Raw genomic sequence first — 24,342 nt, 5'->3', positions numbered from 1 at the left:
CAGAAGAAAGAAGGGTTATTATTACGGGGTTGGGAACAGCTAGCCTTGTTTACTGTCGCTCGTCATTGCGCCCCTAAACCTGTCGAAGGTCTTCGAGGCACGTCTAAGTATTCTCTCGTTTGTTACCGACGGTTCATGCACGCCGAATAGCTTTCGTCTCATATCGATTCAGCCCTACACGGTACTTTCGGAAATCGGCATAACGTTAGCGTCAGAGCCGGTCATGTCCGATCGCCACCAGCATAGATTAACTTTGTATTCTGTTTCGCGAAGATTTCTTTCTGTCGAGCTTAACTTCACCAGCCCGGCTGCTCGGTTTGCCTGGCATTACGTCAGTGGGACATGGGTGTAGGGGAGAGACATTGTACGGTAGGCGACTCCCACCCGCTAGTTAGATTTATTATCAGCACAAGCTTTCCTGTATTCGTCCTTCTTAAATACATGCGGCAGACTATTAGTATTACTGGGAACATCATAACCATAATAGTTATTGTCATTTTTATTACTGCTATAGTTATTGTTACCTACTTAAAGCATAGACTCGACCGCTCACTTGCTGACGCGTAGACAACTTACCTTCTTCTTTTTTAGCACACATCTTCTTCACAAGCACATCGGTTTTTCCCAGCAATTATTATTATTATTATTCTCATGTAAAGTTGCGGAACTAGACGGAAGTCAAATTAATTACGCTGAAAACCGCATCTCTGTTCGTTGCTGTTTTCTTTTTTTGAAAATTTTTATTGAGTCGCGGTAGGAAAATCATGCTTTGACCTTAGCGCATGCTGAATAGGCAAACTCTGTTCATCTATTCTTTGCTTTATGCTTCATAGGGCATGTCGCCCACGAAAATATCTATTAGATGCATATTCGTATGTATTATATACATTGCTGGTAGGGACAGTATAATAGGGTTAACCCACTACGTCATGAATTGCTTCTACACTTTATTACCCCTCGGATAACGTAAAACCGATGCAGACGCCAACAAACTAAGGACATGTTCCAGCCGGATAAACTGAACCTAGGTATAACTGGAGAAGAAAATGCATCTACGCCTGAACGTTAGAACCATGCGCGAACATGTTCAAGTTTGCATGGTTCAGTATTAAAAAATAAAAAATGTTGGAAAACAATAAAGGATGAAGAGAAAACAATGCAAATCTCAATTTTTCGAAAATTTGTCGTGAAGTATGAATGGCATATCACTTGGATCGCTTGTGCCAGGACCTACATCAGTTCCTTGCAGCGGTTACACAAATAGAGGCTTGGAAATGGACGGCACGCGAATATAAAAAATACCTCAAGCCAGATACGTTATCATATGGTCGTTTGGCAAATGGACAGAGAAAAACGAAGGTAAGGAATAGCAGGAACTATGTAGGTCTGCCATAGGAACAGCACCACGATAAACGCACCTACTAAGAAAGGGTCGGTAACGCTGGGGAGGAAAGGCCACGTCACCGGAGGCATACGAACTAACACGAATGGGTGCAAAAAAATGGCTGTATATAGAACCGAGCCACATTGTAACTATATGCGGTACAGTGGTGAAAGCAGTACGAGAAACTGCTGACGAGGGTCAAAGGCAGCCAATCGCGCAAAGTCTGTGCGTGACTTGGGAAGGGGCCCTCGAACTAGTAAGAGTCTGGGATGAGGGTCGGAAAGAAAAACGCTATGAAAATTTGTTAGAGATTGTCATATCAGTAACACACAACAACACCATATGAAGATTTTCCGCTGTTAACGGCATGTGACCATATAGGCCAGACCGCGTACCTTATTTCATACGTTCTCGCTATTGAATGAGAGTAAGCCAAAGTCAAACAAACGCTTGCGACACGAAGTCATTGTCCGGCCGATCGTGACGATGATTTATGGAAAAGTACGAGTGCAACATTGGCCTGTATCTCTATACAGCATTTTTGATTATGCAAAAATGCAAGTACTATGTATAATACTAAAGGGGAGAACGGAAACTGCAGGATTATCCCCTAGGACTACGGATTCAAATATTATTTTTGTATAGAATATGACTCATAACGTTGTAGTTGTGCGCTTGATTCACCCTCGTGCAAGCTCATTATATCTGATTGAGCTGAGGTTAAAAAGCGTTCAGAGACGACCTCCGGCATCACGTGGCTCGGCGTGCCGTTGTGCGACAATAATGGCAGCGTGGGGTTCCCTTCACAGTAACACCAGTAATGCATTCATAGCACAGCTATAGCGCGCAAGCTCATCCCTGCAATCCATCTTCAAGATACTAGCGAAAACCTTAACAGCTAGTGAATTTTACTTTTTAGCTTTAACAGCGTACTAGCGACATAACGGAGTGTGTCGCTTGCCCTGTTTTTATATATAAACAACTCCACGGTTAACATTAAGCGTCTGTTGAAACTCACATGTCATTTCCTACTTTGTGGTCCCTTTAACATGCAATCACAGACATAACAACGCAACTACGCCCCTTTTGCCCTCCCCAGTCATTTCTCTTGTACCCTGTTCTTCAAACAGGCCATACGTGGCCTCAAAATTTTGACATGATGATCCGGAATGTATCTCATCGTCGTCTCGCGCTGTTTTAGCGATTCACAAGGGATCATGATGGACGAATTTCCTTTGTATGAGTGCAAATCTAAAAAATATAACATGCAAATGAAATACAGAAAAGGAGAATTTCTATTAATGCTATGCGTCTCTGCATCGATGCTAGCGTCTAGTGTTCCATGTTTAGTTTTTCCATTTGTATGTTAACTTTCGCTCGGTTCATCTAGCTCATTGCTTCCGGTGTTATGCCATCATTTCCGCTCATCGAAATCATCATTCGTCAAAATTGATTTCGCTATGGTTAAGGTAGTGATGTTGCGTAAATCCGATTGGAATTTTGAAAATCAGACCGAAAGGAAAAATGCTCTACGGACCTGAAAAAGAAACGTTGAGTTTCATCGTTCAGCATAACAACATGGGTCGCTCCTTTTTCTGTTTCTTCTTTTGGCCTTCCAAGTTCCTGAATACTGTCATTCACTTTTAGCATTTCGACTCAGAGACTCCAAGCCATAGCTGAGGACCTTTGGGTCTCGGAAGGATCCAGGACTCCTACATACTCTGCCATAGCAGCACTGTCCGTTGTGCTCTTGTCGCCAGGTAGGATATCTTATCGCAGTTGGCCTCTATCAATAACCAAAATTCCAATTTCACAGGCAATCATCGAAAGATAAAAGCAACATTTTAAAGGCTTGCAGATTGATTTACTCGCAGATTTGGTTTCAACGACAGCCTTTCGGAACCGCCATAGCCGTTGCCATTAACGTGACACAAGTAGAAGAAAAGGGAAAAACAACATATGTTATATATTCCTGGTACTTTCCAGACGATTTCTTATACACTGAACGAAAGTCGACGAGAGATTATTTGACAAATACCTGTCCACACTTGTATAAAGTTTAGGGAAATTGGACAAGCTATAGTGATTTGCTACTTGGTAGGCAAAAGTCTTTACCAACTCCGCCCGAAGCGGCCCTCTCTGCTGTTTTCCTCCTGCCCCTTTCCACTCTGCGTCTACCATTGTACAACCAATTCGTTAGCAGACAAGCTAAGCTATGGAGGCTTTTACGGGCCCTGTTCGCAAAAGTTGCATCTCGTAGGCCAGGGCATATGCTGTCGCTTAAATGACAGGCAGCAGCGATCAGCGGTCGCTTCAAAACTACTAGGAAAAGACGAACTCTTTATCTGTATCATTCACCTCGTTCCGATTAGCCCGACAAACTTCTAGATCAAAACATGCTCGCCATCGACAAGACGGATCGCATAGCGATATAATGGTTTTAAAGGGTTTCGACGAATGGCCAGAACCGGCATGCACCGAAACCGAGCTCTGCCATTCTACATCGCTTTTCAATGGACGTGCTCTTGTATATGTAAGCATATACGATGCATGCACTAGCAGTTGTACTGCTTAATCGTTCTGTACATTGAACGTGTGTAAACAATAAACGTATCGCTTATACAGTGTGCGCGTACCGTAAACAGTCATGTACATATACTATGATATAGAATGGACGTTTTTCCCGTACAAGAAAGCTTTCTTGTTCATCCCACCCGTAGGGCCCACAAAAATCTCAGACACTTGTATTCACTCTTAATGTAGCATGCATCCAGAGTGAAGTCAGCAGCGGTAGCGTCTTACTAAGCCACCGAGGCAGAGCAAGAGGTCACGCCGAAGTTCAATACCAGAAGATCCCCGGTTCAAATCACGTGCACATTGATGCCGATACTGTACAATAAGTAAATACACATTTTTTGCTGTTGACTGTTCTTTTTTTTTAGTTGAGCTAAGATTATAGCAGTTGACTCATAGCAAACGGAATCTTTTCACGAATGAATTATTATATGACGGTAATTCTCTCACAGAGAGTGGCTTTTCCATAAGATACGGAGGCGTAAGTTAAGAACGTCCAAAAATTATCCAAAAAAGCGTAAGAAATCATCTAAAAGTAGTCAGACGCCATAGTCGCTTTTGGAAAGAACTCATAGCGGCACACCAATAATGGCGCGATATGATTGTTTCGCTTCTGTTGTCGTGCCAACAACTGAGAGACTAACACAAGTAGTACGTGGTCAAGACAATTGTTGTGAGCCCTACTTCCGTACCATATCAGGCGAGCGGGGGACGGGACAATGTTGTGTGGACGAGGGACAGTTAAGGAGGAGGCAAAGAAGTGGACTGCTGACAATTCCCTACCCATTCGTGCTCCCCTTCTGCATTAGCTCCTCAATCGTTGAACCCTCACTGTTATATTCTTCGAGCGTACGACCGTAAAATGTCTCTTGAGCCAGCGTGAGCGAAAAAATGCCTAAGTAGGAAATTTAACTTTAAAGTCATAATTTCCTCTTAGAGAAGGCCTCATGAGTCCCTTCGAAGATGGAAGCCATCCGGCCTGCCGGCTTGAACCTGCACTGCTCCGTGGCAACCTAGAGCGTTTGTTGGGGATGAGTGAGAAGTGGCGTACGAAAATATAAGCGAAGTGGCTGAGGCCGTATCACCTCTAGCTTAACCGCACTCCACAGCAGCGCAGAGCATGTTTCGGCATAAAAGAACGGGCTTTTCGGTGAGGTTCATGGGTCTACTCGTCCATTATCCATGTCCATGGCCGACATTTGGCTCTCCAAACTGATGCTTCGTTTCGGCGCCATTGCGGGCTTTTCGTGGATTTAAAATCGTAATTTACACACAACAGAGCTGGTGGCTACTGCCTATCACTATGTGCAAAGAGCCCTTTCGATGTCGACGAACAGACAGGCCGATTATAGCAATGTGAAATTTCATCAGACACAAAGAAAAGCAGAGTAGCACGTTCTTAACTAGTCGAAGCAACAAATAAATATAGGTCAATCATGGTTAGAAATCACATTTGAAACAAAAGATGACGTTGCTCCCATAGCGGTCTGTTGGAAGAAATACGCGTAGGCGGGAGCGTCGAACTGCAAACAAACACTCTGAAGTTATTCCTGACCGGAGTGTGGAAGACAAATTTTCCCATATTGCTGCGTCGCTCATAACGAACTGGAACCGGCTAGTAGAGGGATCTCTACTTGGCATTGTGACCATGATTGCTGATCTGTCAGTGTTGACCTCGGGGTCACAAGTGCTGTCTCGTACTTCTGACAAATGGTCTCGAATATGATTAGCAGGCAATATTATACAATGCTTATGGACATGCCCGTAGTTATGTCACAACCGCAAATAACATCGCCGCTTGACAAATCAGGACGCTAGGGAACGGCTAGTGACAGCTGTGAACCAGAAAGAAATAGGTACTCTCAATAGTTATCAGAGCTTATTGCTACAAATTGAGCTTAGCAGTCTCAATTGAGTATATCCTTCTGATGACTTGAAAGCCAATAAAATTTGGGTCGAAGAACAAAAAACCATTTGACGAAGCTAATAGATGAAGACAACTCGACCCGCTCGACATTGCAGCGTTTGCGAGATGTCGTTAGCCTCAATAGGTAAACACGCTCATAAGCAATTAGATATAGCAAACACAACATATCAAAAGCCCTGTATAACCATAATGATCGTGAGTTACACCGAGACCGAAACATGTTAACGTAAAGATAGCGATGTTTGTCAGTTGTTCGTTATCCGTAACTAGGTTTTAACAAGAGCCCACGTAAAAAAAACAAGGTAAATTACAACCAACTGTAATAATATTTATTTTCGCCCTTCGCCAGTTTTTCCAGAAACCAGCTCCACCTGTTGAACTCGAAGTCTTCTGCTACCGATCGATCCGGAACCTGTGCAAAAAAAATCGTAAATAAATTGCGGCTCAGTTTTACATCGTATTTGATGTTCAATTATTAATAAAACATTTTCAAAACAAGTAAAACTGAGGAACAGAGCAAACAATCGACTCGAATTTAAATAGCTGGAATTAACACAATTACAGACCTGAGTCCGAGGCAACGGGTAAGTCGAGTGCCGCCCTAAAAACACACATCCATACGAAGTGGGTGCAGGTTAAAGCAATTTCCTAATATTTATCTTTTGCTATTATTGAACGACCTGCCCAGTGAGCTTTTTCCCATATCATCGCGCAGTTGATAATCCATTCAATGGAAGGAAAAAACAATCAACAGTCGCGTACAATATAGTCCGGCTCGCCAATACCACAGTCCGATACTATATTAAAAGTAATCGTCCGGACAGTATCCAATGAGCAGTCGAAAAGTCGTGCAATTCGTTTAACGTCCTTTTGAGAGGTGGCCATTTCGTGGACTTTTTGGTTTAGAGATCCACTATTCACGGGCATAAAGAACTTCGCAGTAATTTGTACTGGGGTCATCATATCGAATAAAGCAGTCGTTTGGAACACCTTGCAACCAACACAAAAATGCATATTGCATTTAGCTATGCACTAACGGTGGCAAAGAAATCGTTCTGTAGTGAAGTACGCTTTCTGCGGAATTTTTACCTGTAGAATTACTACTTTTAGCCACGTCTTTGAAGTATTTATTCGAAGCAAGCAGTCTATTGTAGCATACACCCGTAAGAAGTCTGGAGGGAAGAAAACGAGCTTTTGGTGGGATCTCATAAATCAAGTCGAAAGCTGAACGAGAATAGAAATACATAGTCAGATCACGTGCTTTAATCTCAAAAGCAAGTACAAGAAGATGAGCAAAGCGTAGAACAAGAAGCGTCGGAAACTTCCGAACTTTCGAATGCAAAAGAAGATGAAAGCAGGAAGGCGAACCGTCGCGACGGGTCCACTATATATAAAATAAAAGTGAAACAAAAACGACTTTAAAGAAAATCAAAGTCAAGGACGTTGTCTGGTTCGAGGCTAGAGGCCTCAGTTTCCTTATTATTTTAGGGTGTGTTTTAGGTTAGTTTAAGTGAATTTGGGGGAACGCGTACAAGAGAGATCTATGATAGCTGGCAAAAGCTGTTAAGAAACGGACCCAGAAACTGAACAATTCGGTGATACGTAGCAGTACAGAGTGGCAGTGGTAATAAATGTCTGATCGAGCAAAAACAAGACTAAGAATCGTCGAGATTTTATCCGTCGACAAAAAAAAGAGCTGCCTGCCAAGCGCTGCCGAAGCTATCCGCTGCCCGCCGTTTCCCATTCGTGCATTTTTTTGACCATTCGAATGACTTGATGGCGCCAGAAATTAATTCTGTTCGGCTTCGTCTTAAAAATTCCCGCGCTCCATTTCATCCTTCCACCCTCATACTTCTTTTTTAGCTACTCGTCATGGTTGTCGTATTACCTGACCTCCCAACGCTACCATCATTAGGACCCCAGAAGCTGTTTACGTCGAATTAGAGGACGTCGCTATCGAAAGTCAGAGAACCACCGCGATGTCGTACGTGTGAGATGAAAAGGATGACTCCACCGTCGAATGGAGGTATGCTACAGCTGAAACTCCAACAGCTCTAACTTCCTCGGCCGGATTGACATATTTCTCCTAAATCGTCGGGCAAAATTAGTGGGTGGCTGTGGTGTTAGGAACGACGGTCGTAGGGGGAGACAGTGGCCAGATTCATCTTACCTACATCTCTGGGCATTAATGAGCCCTGTATGCCGCAGTTGCTGCGGCGACGGCAGTCGACCAACCATGCTCTCCTGAAAGTCTTTGTAGTTCAAGTTAATCTGAAACAGATCGAGGAGGCAATGAATGAGGATCAAGAGATGAGTCGAATGAAAAATGTAGTTCATCACTGCTCCGGGAAAGGTCTCTTTTCTTTGTTTTCGAACGAAAAATGACCTGTTGCTTGATACAGAAAAGATCTAGAAGCTGACACACACATACTCGAATAAAAGGGGTATGGCGGAAAATTTGTACTGCATTGCCGTATTATTCGGGAAGAAGTTACTGATAGCCCCAGCATAAATACCCGTCAAAGTCAAAAAGGTTGGTAATTATCAAAATATTATATATTTATTATTATTATTATTATATAATATTAAGTGTGCCCTTCCGCTGTTACTCAATACATTTCATATATACAGCCATATCCTTATAGGAACGACTGCACAATTTCCGATTATAGTTATATTTCGGAGTACTCGCTCAACAGTTGATGGGTGACAGATATCGTTTCTGGCCGCTGATGAGGCTTGCAAAACTTCGCCTCAGGCCATCCGCTTATAACAAAGCAAAGCTAAATTATGCCTACTCAGATACTGCTAATAGTAGTGTTAATACTCCGTTGTTAATTCATATTCCCTTATGTTTACTCTGTTACATAACTTCTGTCGCCGTTATTCTCAGTGTTTATAAATCATAGGACGCTAATAGAATGGCTATTGTTTATATCTTGCGATAATCGATTCCTTGTACATATTTTCTGTAGTAGCTGAGAATGGCCCAAGAAGTTTGTTTGCGTAATGTCTATCGTCACTGTCGTCGATGCCCTTAATCGTTCGGCTCATTCTGTCTTCCGCTATCAGTTGCTTCCACTATTCTATTCCGCGTAAGGTCTTTTTTACCAAGCGGCTTTTCGCATGTAACGGCTGCCGACAGCCTCTAGGATGCATTGTGATGGACGATATATGGGGGCCAATAATAAGCAGGTTTGTGCTGTAACAAAGCTTCGCTACGGCGGACGGTTTAACGCAAGGATAAGTTCATTCATATGAACGAGATAAACAAACAATCACTTATTACTTTATCAGAGTGGCAAAATCCGATAATGCACATGAAGCGAGTAATTGTCCTGGCACTAATAGCTGAAAGCTGATGGAGTAGGTCCCGGACACCTACAAATGCCGGTTGTCGTCATTGTCACGTATTATGTGATTTCGGGTATCCTCGTTGTCTAATTAACACTGGACGAGACGACATTGCCCACAAAAGCAGGCAGCAGCTTCCGATCGCTATCCCTAACCGTGATTGTCGCTTCCCTCCGCTCCCCTCTTACATATCGTTCACCGTTTTGGTATTACACGCAAAACTCGTTTGTTTTATGCTTATTTATTCATACGCATAATTATTCAGATTACGCCGTTATCTGGCCGCTGAGGTCGACAATTTTGAGAACGACGACCAAGCGTGACGGCAGCTGCGACATTTCCGGTAAGCGTAGCCTGCCAACTGGAATGACTACCCGCAACCTCTATCACTAGCAACGTTAGTTAATATTGGTCAAGAACAATGACCTGGTCTCAGGATTCACACACCCAGACAGACACAAGCAGTCATGTTGAAATGCTGATATATCTAATAAAGCTTAAACTTTGTCATAACAGTATAGAAAATGCTAAACATCTGCATTATGTAATGTAGCTCTTTTACCGCTAACGATTTCCATAGAAGGCATTTTACAGAATTTTCATCTACTCTATGGCTTCGTAGTATTAGTTGACTTTATTTCCACAGCCCAAAATAAATAAGGTGACTACACAATTTTAACATTATTATTATCATCACTTCGGAAGTGTACAAACACTTAAAAGTCTGTACATCAATGTTTCTCAGTAATTATTCTTAGTAAAAGATACGTCAAAAAATTTGCGTGTTATTCCCCATCAATCGGTGCGCACATGTGCATAATACATTACTATGTACATAGAGTATGTATAGAGCACAATTACACATAAGGTTACAACTATCGAATGCTATCTATGCACAAGTATCAGAGCTATGAACGCATTAAAACGATGTCGCGCCACCGTCTCCGAAGCAGGCATTGCCAGTTCAGTGGGTAGACGCCTGTCCTTCATTCAGGTTCACGCTCATACCTCTTTGTGGGCTGAATGAATCTTGTGATACTCTGAGGAATCTAAGCGCCCCAGAGCACCTCTCGTAACCGCTGGGGCCTCGGCAGCACATAACACCCTTTGCTGTTTCCACCCGCACAACCACCCCATAGAACTCTGCGTTCGAGCGCGCCTGACCGATCGTTAGCCTTACGACCCGTGACCTCTGCTCAGTTCAAGGTGATCACCCAGAATTTGAAAGCCGCGTCGACCGTTATCAATCTCACTAAAAGGGCTAAAAGAACATAAAGGGTTGTACTCTCCTGCATAATCGCCAATACGCGTGCCCCGAACTGTATGTGCGCATGTTCCGACGCCAGCAGCATCACTGCGGCGGCTTAAGCGCGTGGTAGCATTTTGGTGTTGGTCTTTCGCTGTCACAAGTTTTTTTCTGCCCACGCAACCCTTTAAGCAGACGGAGGCCCCTGCTGGCCTCACAAACCCAGAACGGGGCTAGACGGTCACCGTGTCGATCATACTCCTAGGGAGAGAGCAGCTTAGCTCGGCGCGGTTCGATACATCACAGCGATAGCTATCGCCTTTCGGTCGGACGGTACTAGTATGGTAGTAAGGAAGTCCGGCAGTCACATAGTGTGTAAAGTAGGCTCACTCCATGACGGCGAGTGTGTTTTCAACATGCATATCGGTGATACAGAGAGGGTGCACGGCCTGAGATTGACGAGCAGGCTAGGAACAATTATACACAATTTACTTGCTCATTTTTGTTTAATTAAGTTAAACGTTAGTTACGAGGATACTACATAAACATAATAAATGCCATAACTGTTTTGACTAGAACCCGTGAACATCCGAATCTTCTGAAGTAAAGAAGGATTGTACTGAAGGAAAACTCAGAGAATTCGTAAAAGATAAAAAAAAAGAGGTCTTAAGAACTGGTAGTACAATACCCCAATCTGTTTTGCCTGTCGCAGGAGTGATTAGCGTATTGGGTATTAGCTATGTAGCACCTCAATTAGATGAAATCCACAATAGTTTTTTCACGCGTCTTTACAAATAGGCCACGACATTCCGGATACTGAAGTGCGTCAACTATGCGATAACATCTTCGCCATCTACTCTCCACTTGATCGTTTCGCTCAATTATGATTACCTAAATTAAATTTGTGTTAACAGCTTTAGATTTATCACTAGTTAAATTGTAAACAGTTAAGCCTTGTCCCAATCAGTTGGCTACAAAATGCCTTCTTCTATTTACACGGGTCGTATAGTGTGTGTTTGAAGTGGTTATACACTGTAAATTTGTGTAGATCTTATCTGAGCTTGTTCCTTTATGGAGTGCATCGCTGAATTATAAATATTTCTATACATGTATTAGATTTAAAAACAGATGCTATTAAACAACTTCAGCACTTCCTATGCAACTGAAATATATTTTCTTCTAAATAGGGAAGGCCAATAACCTCCTATTTTATATAATCTATAGTGACAAACCAACCGGAAACCCTTAAACTTATGATTAAACTTGTAGAGAGGGACAGCCACGAAGTCTCTTCGGTAAATTTAAGAAAAAAATTTACTAATATAAAGGTTGGATCAACCTGCCTCCAATTTGCGACTACATATTTATTATAAACACTGCGAGTTAGGAACAAGCTCGATGAAAACTGTGCCTTTTAGACCTTCATCCTGTCCAAGATTAGTGTCAACAAAAAATACTACCCAATCCGTGTCGAAGACGACAGAGTGAAACTCCTAATTCAGTATCCATGTCATATTGGTTCAGATCAAAGATAACCATGACACTTACCATCAATACCAACAAATTAGTTTAACAATAATAATTATTAAAAACAAACTTGTGCTTATATAATATTAACGACAGAGTAAATGTTACGATGACCGTAAGCGCAGCTAATTTTGAAATATTAGAAAACAATAGAAAAATTACTTCGGTATGTAACTTTAATGTTGAACGTTGGGGAACTTTTAGCATGCTGGTTTGGATGTAGACGTTACGAGAAACGATACCATGAACAGAAATGGTGTTCACTCATGGAAATCAATGTTTCAAGATTCGACCGGCAAGAATCGGTGTATTTTGTATGGCTAGAGTTATGATAACGCCTAGTGCAGCATCAGCCTACGAATACCGGAGACGGAACCCGTTCCTTATACCCTCCTCGATACGCTGATGGCGTCGAACGCGTTTACTGACTATAGCCCGTTTAGAGAGGCTGCATACGTTATAATCGTCCTCGTATAATTACTAACGAATTGGTAAGGAAGTTACAGCTGATTAATAGAAATCTACGGTACTCACAGCGAATTGGGCACCAGTTTTCATTATCATAGAGGCTGTGTGGCCTCGTGGTCGGCCGCGCGCTGCGACCCTCTGATATTAGCGATGATGATGCGGATGTTTAGTGGTCGGAATGGTCAGTAAGAAAGAAGACTATAAGGGTAAAGAAAAGGTGACCAGTGTGATGTCTAGTTTCCTGCAATGAAACAGATTGCAGATGAATTGAGGTACCACAGAGAGCGAGGCAAACAGAAAGGCAGAGACGACAGTAAAAAGATGACATAGTTCACAACATCCCCAAGCTGAGGCTTTACGAGGTGGTAACCTGAGACCTGCTGAAGAGAACTGAGAATATGTTCGAAAGGGTCGTCCTAACTGCGTATTTTTCGTAGTTTCAGTACAGCAACATCCTCTAGGTGTAACTTAGTGAGAGAGTTGTACCTGCGTAACATAAGGCTGTTAACCCTCCAGCGACGGGATTTTTTTCTTTGGACGTCGGTTCATTTGGTGCTTTGGCTATTGCTGTGGATAGCTTCAGAGCATTTCGTGACGGACCGAACCGCAATCGGCCAAGCACCAATACGCCATTCAATAGACGATTAGCAGAAGCAGTGCAACGACTTGATCGTTGGAAGCATTCACGGAAGTTTCATCCAAAGGAATCCACAATTCGCTTGATCTATCTACGAACTAAGGACGACAAAGTAGTAGACCGTAGATGAAGTAGAACTAAATAATGGTAACGTAGTCGCTATTGTAAGCACGGAATATCCAGCGACCTTACGCCGTCTGTGAGGGAGTAACCTTTGCGTAAGACGAAACGATTCGGGAGTAGGATTTACATTGGTAATGATGGAAGAGCCCGAACCGGGCGACGAACTCGCAGACCTTTTAAGGAAAGGGCCAGCCTTCAATTTGTTAGCACCTACTAACAATAGCAGCAGCAGCAGGAAGGTTTTCCGACTGTGATTTGATTGGCGTCACTGAAGTCAGGCAGCAGGTAGGGGAACGAGTAATACTTCAAGGTCGATGTCGTGCGTTAGAACGTTATTAAAAAACTACTTTCTGCGACCTCTTCTAGGTTGATGGAATTCACAAAGTTATTAGACCGTTAGCACGTGTATGAATCCAGCACATCTTGGTTCTACCTGATGCTGCTATGTTATGAAAAAAGTTCAGCCTTAAAGATTACCGCTTTAGCATTCAGAGAAAAAACATATTCCCACATACATATTATATAGAAAAATTTTAAATGAATTTAAGACAATGAATATATCGAAAAAACAAACGATTCTGCTAGAACGTATAGCGGCTGAGAAAATTGGGAAATGTTCAACGACATTTCAACATCTTCAGATCTAGTCATTGGGTTAACAAAAAAAAAACATAACTATTTATTGGCATTGATTTTAAATATCTTCCTCCATTCACATAAACCGTATAGTTAGACATAAGCTGTTGGTGGGCTTTGAAGCAAAACCATCAATTTGTTGCGATTCGGTTCTATAGGTAGGCTAAAATAACTTATTTAGACATAATAATTGTTGTAATATTTGAACTGCTACAACGTTTGCCATAGCTCCTTGGAAATCCATTATCTCCATCTGTGTGTATTGATATAGCTCTAATAACTGTTCTTAAGCTTATAACCTAAATATCTGAGCCTCTATATAGGACGAAACAAGGACATCTGTTACGCACCGTCGCTCAACCCAACGAGTACAGCACAGAGAAATATCGAAAGCCTGTAAACTGCCAAAAACATTAAAAATAATGAAGCTCGAATAGTCTTTAAAACATATTCGTTGTGTCGTGTGCAGTAATTTTCTATAGACCATCATGTAGACTCAATCCAATGTCACAAACAAAGATGGACTCCCTGAGCTGGAACGAGCCATTTTTTCGGTGCTAGACAGCCGAAACTATAAAATCGTAAGATGAAGGTAGACAAGAGAAAATCTTACTTTAAATTTAGTGTACAGTGTTGTTTTTTAGCGGACAATTGGCCAAATCATTTGTTTCTCTATAGGTATAAACAAACACGTACGTATGAGCAGTAAATCTGTAGGTGAAAATGCACTATCTGCGATTATTGTTGAAAGTGTATCGACGGTATCTCACGGCTGACACGGCCTATCCTACACGATAGACACCGCAGCGTCGGGGCGTCGACGCAGATGCGTTTTTGTATGCAAGTCGATCTATGTGTGCATTGCAGAGTGCAGCGGCATTTGAGCACAGCCATCTGAAGTTTATTCATTCAAAGAGACAGGAACGGGCAGACGAAGTGATGAAGCAGACTGTTTTCGGTCGTTATTAAATCGTCACACAACGCTACCTCGTACGACGCTATATAACAGCCGACAAAGATACGCATATCAGAAGTGGACTGTGTGGTTCGTTATAGTCAACCTAGACCATAAAGTTCGTACCCGTAATTTGTTCGGCTTGCGTCATTTTGCCTAAGACTTGACTAGATGCAACAGAATTACGTTGCTGTTCGTCTATTTGTCAGACAGGGCAAATTTACTAATGCTGTCGCCCGCTTCAAACTTCAGAAGGGGCCAATCTAGTTGGAATTATTTTAAAATTATATTAGATTTCACTAGGTTCCCTCCGATAGTACAGCTATTCATCCAATCTATTTTTTGTTATCATTGGTCGTTTAAAAAAGTCTACATGAGCTGACCATTGACTGGTAATTCAGTGTGCTGTTTATACGCGCGTGCGTGGGCTCGGGAATCAGGGGCATCTCACACAACCGTTGTACAACGGCGCTTCGCTGCCGACACCGTGATTGCCGTGATAATACAAACCACAGTTGTTGTGTGTGACGCTTCAAGCTCAACGACTGGTGAGCGAACGTTGAGAAGTGGTCACACGGGCCATGAGCTAGTCAGGCAGCCACGTTTTCATTGGCAAGGGGACCCTTCGGACACAGTTTAGGCAGAGCTTTCGGCGTATTCACTGCGTAGCGGGCTCTGTCATTGCCTTTGCTATTGAGGAGAAAGGGTTTCGCGCGCGGAGCAGCTGCAGACGGAAAAGTTTAGTCCCGCTAGTTATTCAACGCAAGCCGGAGCTCCGACATTGACGTTACTTGGCTTGCGATGTGGGGCCGTCTGACCGGCCCAGTTCAGTGAGGCGGACGTAGTAAAGCAGTACAAAGCGAGTATAGCAGGCAGCAGTTTTGGTTAAATTCCCAATACATGAACCCTGCTAATGTTACAGCGAACAGTATATCCTATGTACAATGCAGTGCTTGCTAAATGCATGCAGGTAAAACAGCGATAGTAACACAGAGCACAGTGTGATCGTGCCCTTCACACCACTCTTTGGGTTAGAGCGGAACAGGAAGTTGCCGTACGCTAGCAGTGGACGTGACGAGTACGCTTTCTTGGTGGACAGCCTCAAGCTTGCCTCCAGCAGGAGCTGCACGTGCCTTAACCCTCTTTTTCCTTCGCTCTCTATCTCTCTCTCTCTCTCTCTCTCTCTCTATGAGACTGACGACCCAGCAGGGTGTACACCAATCCTTACTAGGCGCTACTTTAATATTAACAGCGGCCCTGCTTAGGAGGATAGTGGCGAACAATAAAGAGACATCTCTCTTGATACACTGTGTTGCCTTACGATAAGAATACTCGATCGCTTGTGGGAGAGTTCTGCGGTGCAAAGATGGCGCATCAGGCGTATGTGGACAATATTCATTTTATCTAATGACTCACGTAATCCAATATCGGTAGATGTGGCTTATTCAAAGGTGGAGACAGTTCAGCTGTAAATTTATGATAATTCAGGGTGCATGCTGGAAAGGCGCGCGGTGGTGCAGGCATACGGATAACGCCTGAAGTGTGTTTTTCAAGGTGATCATACATATACAAAGCGTTCAAGAATAGCTTTATTCGATAAATACAATGTGCAGTCATGCCGCTAACGGATACGGTGAATGAAGACGAGCTACAGCTGAAGCTTCGAAAACTGAGGATGTGTTTGGAAGAGACCATGTTAGATGTAGATAGTCGGACTGGATTACAAGCTGTCGATACTAGCCACAGCGGTGAGGCCGGGAATGCCGGCTCGCCTTATGCCAAACATGCTCTCGAACAGCAACAGCAACGGCAAAAAGAAGAAGAAAAAGCGGTAGAAGAAGGCAAAATGCGACAGCTTTTAAGGAAATTAAGTAATCAATGGACGATGTATTGGTTTCCGCAAGGTGCGTGTCTAGTACTATATGTTATCCTTAGGCAGTGCCCAAATGCTGCCTACACAATTGATCTCACCGCTTACAACGATTTCAGAGTCGTAGATGTACAGTAGAATCGATCGCAAAAAATAGCAATGAAGATTATTCTCCACTTTCGAAGTTAGCTCGATCCACAACGGGAAGCTTAAGCCAAATGAGGCCCTACATATCACCGTGTATGATACATGCAGTTTATTTGATTATGGCTCTATCACTATTTATTGAAGTTTTTAACGCTGTTCTTTTGCGCTAACCAATTTCTCCAGCTATAAGCTGCCTCTAGACTTCAGAGTTAGCATACATGAATAGAGGCGCGATGTTCAAAATGATAGATTATCCCAAGTAAGAACTCCTAAACAGTACCAAAGTGGTGTCACCTACACGATACTTTAGGTATACACATGGTATCATAATAATTCGTCATAGGTACTATATATAGATATGTGGTACTATGTATGATGAGGGTGACAAGGAGCATTTTCAAACGTTAAATAAAATGCACACAGGGTCGTGTGTTAGAGGCAGCAGTCTCGTATTGTCCTGTTGTTGGAATTTCCCTCTAGTGTGAGTCAGATCTCTACAGGCTATAACAGACGTAATAAAAGGTGTGCCACCATCATATCGTTCAGGACCGACCGCCTGTATTCCGTTAACTGTATTTGCTACTAAGCCGTCGGTGTCCTTATACAGCATTGAGCCGAGCAGGGCGAAGAACCTGACCCAGTATTGGCTACATCATAGACGTATAGTTTCACAAGTTTGTTTCCATATTACACATATATATATACCCTTCCCCCTACAAATGTATATATAATCAATACTTATTACAAATAATTGTTAGACTGTCCATTACTACTGCTCTGTGAGCAAGAAGTTTTTACGTGGCCGTTGTCTGTGCACGATGCTAGCAAGTACGATCGAAGGCCACTTATCAAAAAGATGATTTAGATTTCGGGAAAATGCACCGACCTCATCAGCGTCGAACGTGTATATCTGTCCGTACATTATCTCGTCTTAATATTAATTTAATTAGTAATTAGTCAGATTGAGTACCTCAGTCGTAGATACCGCTCAGCGCCCTACAACGGCGACTGAAATCGGAGCCTGTGGCATTTTGTCATGGTAACTCTTGGTAGCGATTTCGCTTATAATTAATCATTATAATATATTTGTAAAAAGCGAGTTACTTTACTGTAATTACCATGGCTGGCATCGGCTAGAAACCTAAACATTGTTCATACATGCGGGGTTTGTCTACTTCCAAGCGATAATTCCCAACCATTGAGACTATGATTATTACGTACATTTTACTTCACTAGAAGGTTGGCGGTACGTTTCTGGCGTACACTGAAAAACCATCTGAATGATATTGGCCCCCCTTCAAACCCCATGGCTTTGTCGAATCTGTAATTCGTAGCCGTATCATAATGTGTAGCTTCCTATTAAACCGCGTTCTACTAGTTAATCGCTTATCAATGACGGTAGCTTCGTTTATAGTTCACCGTATAACACAGCAGTATATCTACGTCCTACTACTGGCGATAGCAATTCAGTACTCCCCAAGGGTTTGCAGCCAGGACACGTTTAGCCAATTTAGCCCGCCACGGAACGAAGCGAATCATCGTCAGCATGATCTCCTTGATCGTCTCCTAACGCTTGTAATGAAGTCACAGCCAATATTATACCTTTTGTCAATCGTGTATGATACAGTGTATAGTATTATTAGGACGGCGAGTGGCGCTATAGCTGACCGTCTGGGTCATTGTGTCAAAATTTGAGTTTTTACAATACGTGTTGTATATACAAAATGTTATGCAAGAGTAATTTGTGGTCCACGGGGCCAATACACATAGTCAGTTATGTTCCCTATATCACGCGCGTTTAGCTTTTTCGATGCTTAGGCCACGTGTAAAATAGACATTTTACTGTTTACCTGTTAGACAGGCTATCTCGAGCAGTATAAATGTGGATCTTAAAGAAATGCTATTGTACCCGTTTGTTAAATACTACCTGTCAGTAGCGGAAAATAAACAAGTACAAAATATGCCCTTGGTAAGCCGGCATGTTGACTGGCAATTCAGGATATATACATAAATGCCGATAGCAGCACGAAGAACATTTTTCCTGAGTTAACTTTTATTAGCGGAGCAAGACGACTATGCTCAAAGATATCCACTTGTTGCGAAATTATATTGACTTAAATTACATTCAGTTCTACAGCGGATCGGAAGGTAGTCGCTGTTTCTGAGGTGTCGTCGACCTTGGGGTCTATTCTTCAGTCTTCGTACCTATGAGAAATGTGCTTTTGTTCTTCTATTTTATAGCAACTCCATCATTGTGGCTCATCAGGCCGCACTGTTAGTGCCTATTTCATTAGCCTATATAGGCGGCCAATTGTGAATTATCCAATTTAGTACTGATCCAATGAGCCAGTTTAAATCTTGGATTAAGACCTTTTCTATTTTTTCTGATAGACGCCAAGCGGAGTCGTACTCAATTGAGATTATTTGGATAGATACTCGCGGGAATAGAGAATATATATATAAAACAAATCTATAATATTCTCTAATTTAAAAATCGATCGTCCTGTTCAGAGCAGCGAATCAGACTTGAAAATCTAGAGAGCTTTATGTATGTAATTTTACGCGCACTAGAGCCATCTTCTATCAACTTGTATTTTCAGCCAACTAAGGTCCTCCGAGTGTCTCTAAGATATAAATAACGATTTCTATTGAGCTACGCCTCTCATCTACTGACTTCCTGTTTTCTATGTGACGCCGCAAAACGCAAAGCTCAATTCTATAAGGATCCGAGTTGTCGAGCTTGAAATGTCTATTGATCCTGTGAGATTTGGTTTCTTTCTATCAAAAGAGCTATTTAGGCTAGCGTACTTGGTGCATCATTCCGTTTAACGGTGGCACGTACGTAAGCGTGCATCGAGACATCACCAGGAAAAGATCTCTATCAAATGCAACAATATTTTTAGTTTCCCCATAAAAATTATATCACGTATGTAGAATTACACAGGGCGCATTCTATATTCGTGCAATGGCCGCTTTTGATGGCCAGATCTTGTATGTGTTGAAGACATGTCGAAAGAGCTTGCCTAATTGTTCTGCTTTTAGACAACAGACCTCATTACGAGAATTACAAAGAAATACTCAATAATATATGGAAGTTTATATTCACGAATTAACGGGATCTCATACATGATAGAATCTGCCTGAAATGTTTAGAAACGTCAAAATAATACGTCGTATTCCTTTGTTTTTTCGCAATATAGTCTAAATACCTACTTCGTTACGTTCTTGCTTTAAGCCAGAATAGACAAGCCGTCCATATTATTTGACTTACGCCGTTAAATTAATTAAGTGTGTACCTTGAGGACAGTCGTTGCTTCTTTGAAAATAACGGCAGTCCTTTGGTAGCTAGTAATGCACTTTTAAAGACGGTGAAAACTCTAAGTAAATGCCGATACCAAACGGACGTGTATAGGCTTTTTTTTTTCTAAATAACACTACTCTAGCTTCGTTTACAAGGTTACTATTATTACATGTACAAATAACTAACGTCTGCCAGTATACATCAGTGAGGGTCGTACGAACATTTGCTTCAGCAACTTCAAAGATACGTCAGCGTTCCGTACAATTGGCCACAGATCACCGTGTAATGCAGCCGCTTTCATCGTACTTCTAACGACTTCGTAGAACTATATATATAGTCCTTATATGCAAAACACTCGTATGTATATATATATATATATGTATAGACGAGTGTTTTGCATACAGGCAAATTCATACGTTCGTACCACTGCAGATATACATATATATAGTGATATAAATTCTAGCGATTACTCCAGCAATATAGCCCCTGAGGCAATTTGTTTGGCATTGTTCGAAGAACAACTATTTGCTTCTTGCGTCTTCAATATAAACTTTGATGCTGTGTGCAGATATGTGTGAGCGTCGTACGCACCAGTGTACATGTCGACACGAATACTGCATATCTGTATATAGGAAAATATAGATAATGATGTGCATGTATGAGTCCAAATGTCGTACGGAAGCGTTGTTCTCTTATCACTTAGTTTTCGCTGAGTGGCAACCGATATCTGTCCGTTAGTTCACTAATTAAACAGTGGTAGCACTTATGGTATAAACTGAAATTTCTTTACTACGCTATTATCTATAGTGGGATTATTTAATATGGCTCGATGAAAACGGACGTCTGTCGGGCTACGAACCCGGGTAATAGGCATTACTGTTAGTATTATTAGTAATTATTTTTACAAATAGTAAATTATACATATAGCAGTAATATAAATGTATATGGAAAGTAGAGAAAAAAGGCGGCGTAGCGTGAAGCTACGATGTCGAATATTCTTACAAGTTACATAGAATGATTAGAGATGATTTCTGTATGTGAAGCACTGCTAATGTTTATGCTGCCTCATCACCTCAGAGGTCACTGAGACATCCAAGTAATTTAGACGAACTTGACGGGGAGCTATTCTGTGATTATTTTTATAATATTATAGTAAAGTCAATAACCTTACGCTAGGGACAATATAATCGTTTCCACCTCATGATAACGTGACGTTAACTATCTGTATAGACAGAAGCTGAGGACAGACACGGACGTTCATACATCTAGCTTCGAGACGTATACAAAATAGAAAAGAAGAACTATTGAATTTGCTATCAATTAAATATCATCAGCTAGTGGTCAGGATGAGTAGCGTCGCCTTACATCGTACACTAGCTTCATTACCAAACACGGGAAAAAGCCACGCGAGAAAGGCAAAGTACCGAATAGATATGGCCCAGAATGAAGCTCGTCTATTTGCGTATCATATGAGGCTAAATAAAGCTATATGGCTTCTATATGGTATTGCGGATACACAAAAGAGTCACCAAACGCTATTGGATTGTAGTTGAACGCTACTTCTAAGACTGCTACAGTGATTTTCTATTGATCAGATAATGCGCTTATCATCATACACGTTTATCCTATTCTACACTAATATGTACATATATTGTACATATATATGTATGTATGTATGCATGTATGTATGTACTGTGAAAAAACACAGTGCAGGTCAGCAAGATGGAAAACAACGTAACAACCGTCTAACGTAAGTACATGCCGTTACAAATGAATGAAAAGCTCAAGGAAAAGAAGGAAAGGAATTCTACAAATTTTAGATCGCTTTTGTTTCCACTGCTACTGCATCGTAGTGTGGGCCAGATCAATTGATAGATATCATGATGGGTTTACATCGTCGTCTCAGAATCAACAAATCGTAAACGAAAATCGATAGCCGCACTGCATAATAAGCCAGTGCTTTTCTTCTACCTTACAAGTTACGATTGTGACACCAATCATTTTATTCTGCAATCTAGCTTTAGATCCCTATGTTTCACTCCAAAATTTTTAACAGGATTGAGCTCTGCTCCCAGGAAGCATGATTTGAGCAACAATTTTACTATAGCCACGAAGAAATAAACCATAGGCCAATGGTAGTTTTAGTGTCAACGCCTAGTTGCCTATTGGTCAAATCGTTGGGAATCCGAAGAGACGCTGCAAGTCATCGCTGAACAAACGCTGTAGTGCCTATAGCTAATCTCGACATACTTAACTCTTCGACCTTTTAAAGGTCTCCTATGTACATGCCAATATCGATACTCACGGATCGGCGGACTACAAGCAGAAACAGCAACGGCTTCTACCAGCACGTCAACAATGGCTTGGAAAAACGGCTGAATGTCACTCCTCATTCATCTAGGTATTCGCCTAAGCATCATTTGTCCTTGCGCTCGTCGTCTCAGCTGCAACGCGCGTGCTCTGCTCAACTACGATACGCTTCTAAAACTGGCAGACATCTGCCCCGGCCTCGCGCGGTCCGAAGTCGATAATCCACTTCGTCCAAGTTGGGGCGCGAGCGTGTGTCTAAGACATAAATGACTGAATGCACAAAAGCGATCGGCATTTTTCTTTACTGCCTCAATGCTTTGTTACGCCGTTTCACTCCAGATTCACGTTTATTTGGCCAGTGCAACTGGATCACGTTGCCACCATCGATCGAAGGTCTTTTCCCCCTTCGGTGTTCAACGGTCAGTGGTGAGCAGCAGTGTCCATTGAGCAATCGTAGTAACAGCAGAAGTAGCCCGTGTTCAAAGTGGCCCTGCTTTCCGACCGAGTCTCCACTAGTAGTCGACGATGCGACAAACCCGAGTAAAAGCTATTATAATACTTATGGAAAGAACAACAGTTATGGTCGAAGCAGTTGGGCGTCGGCTATTGACGCCAGTTCTCGCATTGAAATTACTTCAGCTTCTGTCGTCGGCGTTGTAGTACTGCGAGTTAGCTTTTAAAATCTGACGCGACAGCTCATGAAACGGAATAGTGTTTCTATGACGCGACGACCTCTACGCCACGACGCTGAGCTAATAGATAGATAGATGCCAGCAAGAAGCCAAACCACGTTGTCTATTGTACTGAAACGCATTGTGTTGGGTCCGGGTACAAGTTTGGGTTGTTTCCCGCCCGCTACCGACCGAACGATTGTACCACAGACCAGACAGACAGGTCCAATTTTCCACCGTCGCCTGCGAAACAGCTGTTCGTCTGAGTGTGATGTTATCGATTGTAACGACGGTATTACCATTTTCATGCACCTATCTCCTTCTGTCACGAAGTGCCCCTTTTACCTAGACATCATTTTACTAAAGGTTATATGGGGCGCATAATCGAACACTGTATAATGTATGTACCCGGTATGCCAGTGGCATTCGCAACTACCATACGATCGGTGTTGCAAATTCATGAATGAATACGTCGTTTTTTTTTCTATGTTTTCAATTGAAACTTACGTAACTTTATGAAAAACGGTCGTACTGGGTATTTTAATTTTTTTTACAAGAGTTTTTCATGCGTGATTTTTAGCTGAGGCACGATATGTAGGCACGCGTTGAAACTGCATGCTAATTCTATTCTCTTCCAGATCATAAATTTACAGAGTATGGAACGCCTTATCTTGAGTGAATAGGACACTGATACGATGTGAAGCGATAGCTGCTAGCAGATCAGCGCAGGATTACACGTTTAGCATGTCAAGCTTGCTTCAACTTCGCAAAGAATCGCGTACGCGTGTGCCAAATGAATTAAAAAACCGAAAGTTTATATGTGTACCATGTACTATACGTATGCCATAAGTCAGTGTTGTTAGAAACTTGTTAACGGATCATTGAACCTATGACAGACAAGCAGCGTCGTATTATTATTGTTGCATGTCTGTTCCCCCTTCCACTTGCTCCCGGTTCCGTTAATACCTTTGCAGACGCTGCTGCTACTACTGTTGCCAAACACGTTAACAAAATGTTGGAATATGGCCAAAGGCGAAGTGGGCAATTTTTCCACCCGATAAGGTTGGCATGCCATTATAAAACACCACGGAATATCATCATCAGCTAGCGAAAAACATTGTCAAGACAAACAGTTAGGGCCACAACTGGATCCGCTGGGTTTCCAGAGCCAAGAAACATTCACATCGTCAGCATCTGCCATCACTGGCAGAA

At 42.1% G+C, this 24,342-nt stretch overlaps 2 protein-coding genes across 11 annotated transcripts in view; one reads left to right on the top strand and one right to left on the bottom strand.

The window, feature by feature from the left end:
- LOC111247688 (guanine nucleotide exchange factor DBS-like) overlaps nt 1-24,342 on the top strand; it is a 185,127-nt gene that overhangs the window by 47,689 nt on the left and 113,096 nt on the right. Inside the window, exon 1 of one of the 9 annotated variants that reach the window (XM_022798949.2) lies at nt 16,447-16,735. The exons of the other annotated variants lie outside the window; for them this stretch is intronic. Coding sequence (XP_022654684.1) covers nt 16,447-16,735 — 289 coding nt within the window. Of the gene's footprint in view, nt 1-16,446; nt 16,736-24,342 lie in introns of those variants that run through there. 9 annotated transcript variants of the gene reach the window in all.
- Nucleotides 6,193-23,334, bottom strand: LOC111247695 (uncharacterized). 2 transcript variants are annotated; one of them, XM_086985420.1, is made up of 4 exons: nt 10,248-15,431; nt 8,056-8,156; nt 6,452-6,486; nt 6,193-6,297 (listed from the first exon to the last, which is right to left on the bottom strand). In XM_086985420.1, exons 1-4 carry the CDS (start codon nt 10,374-10,376, stop codon nt 6,215-6,217), a joined length of 348 nt encoding a protein of 115 aa, XP_086841546.1. In that variant the 5' UTR covers nt 10,377-15,431; the 3' UTR covers nt 6,193-6,214. The 2 variants fall into 2 exon arrangements, 1 of the variants encoding a protein (XP_086841546.1); XR_015325035.1 differs by lacking the exon at nt 10,248-15,431 and adding an exon at nt 22,455-23,334 and having other exon boundaries at nt 6,452-8,156.

Source organism: Varroa destructor, unplaced genomic scaffold (assembly GCF_002443255.2).
Source record: "Varroa destructor unplaced genomic scaffold, Vdes_3.0 BEIS01000003.1, whole genome shotgun sequence".
Classification (NCBI taxonomy): Eukaryota; Metazoa; Arthropoda; class Arachnida; order Mesostigmata; family Varroidae; genus Varroa; species Varroa destructor.
This window is presented reverse-complemented; position numbering and strand designations above follow the sequence as displayed.

Excerpts from the sequence above, each read along its gene's own strand:
- LOC111247695 (XM_086985420.1), bottom strand. The coding sequence starts at position 10,376 with ATGGGGTGGTTGTGCGGGTGGAAACAGCAAAGGGTGTTATGTGCTGCC. Across the intron at positions 8,157-10,247 it reads TTCATTCAGCCCACAAAGAG|ATTAACTTGAACTACAAAGA; the intron begins GTATGAGCGTGA and ends GATCTGTTTCAG. Across the intron at positions 6,298-6,451 it reads ACCCGTTGCCTCGGACTCAG|GTTCCGGATCGATCGGTAGC; the intron begins GTCTGTAATTGT and ends TTTTTTGCACAG.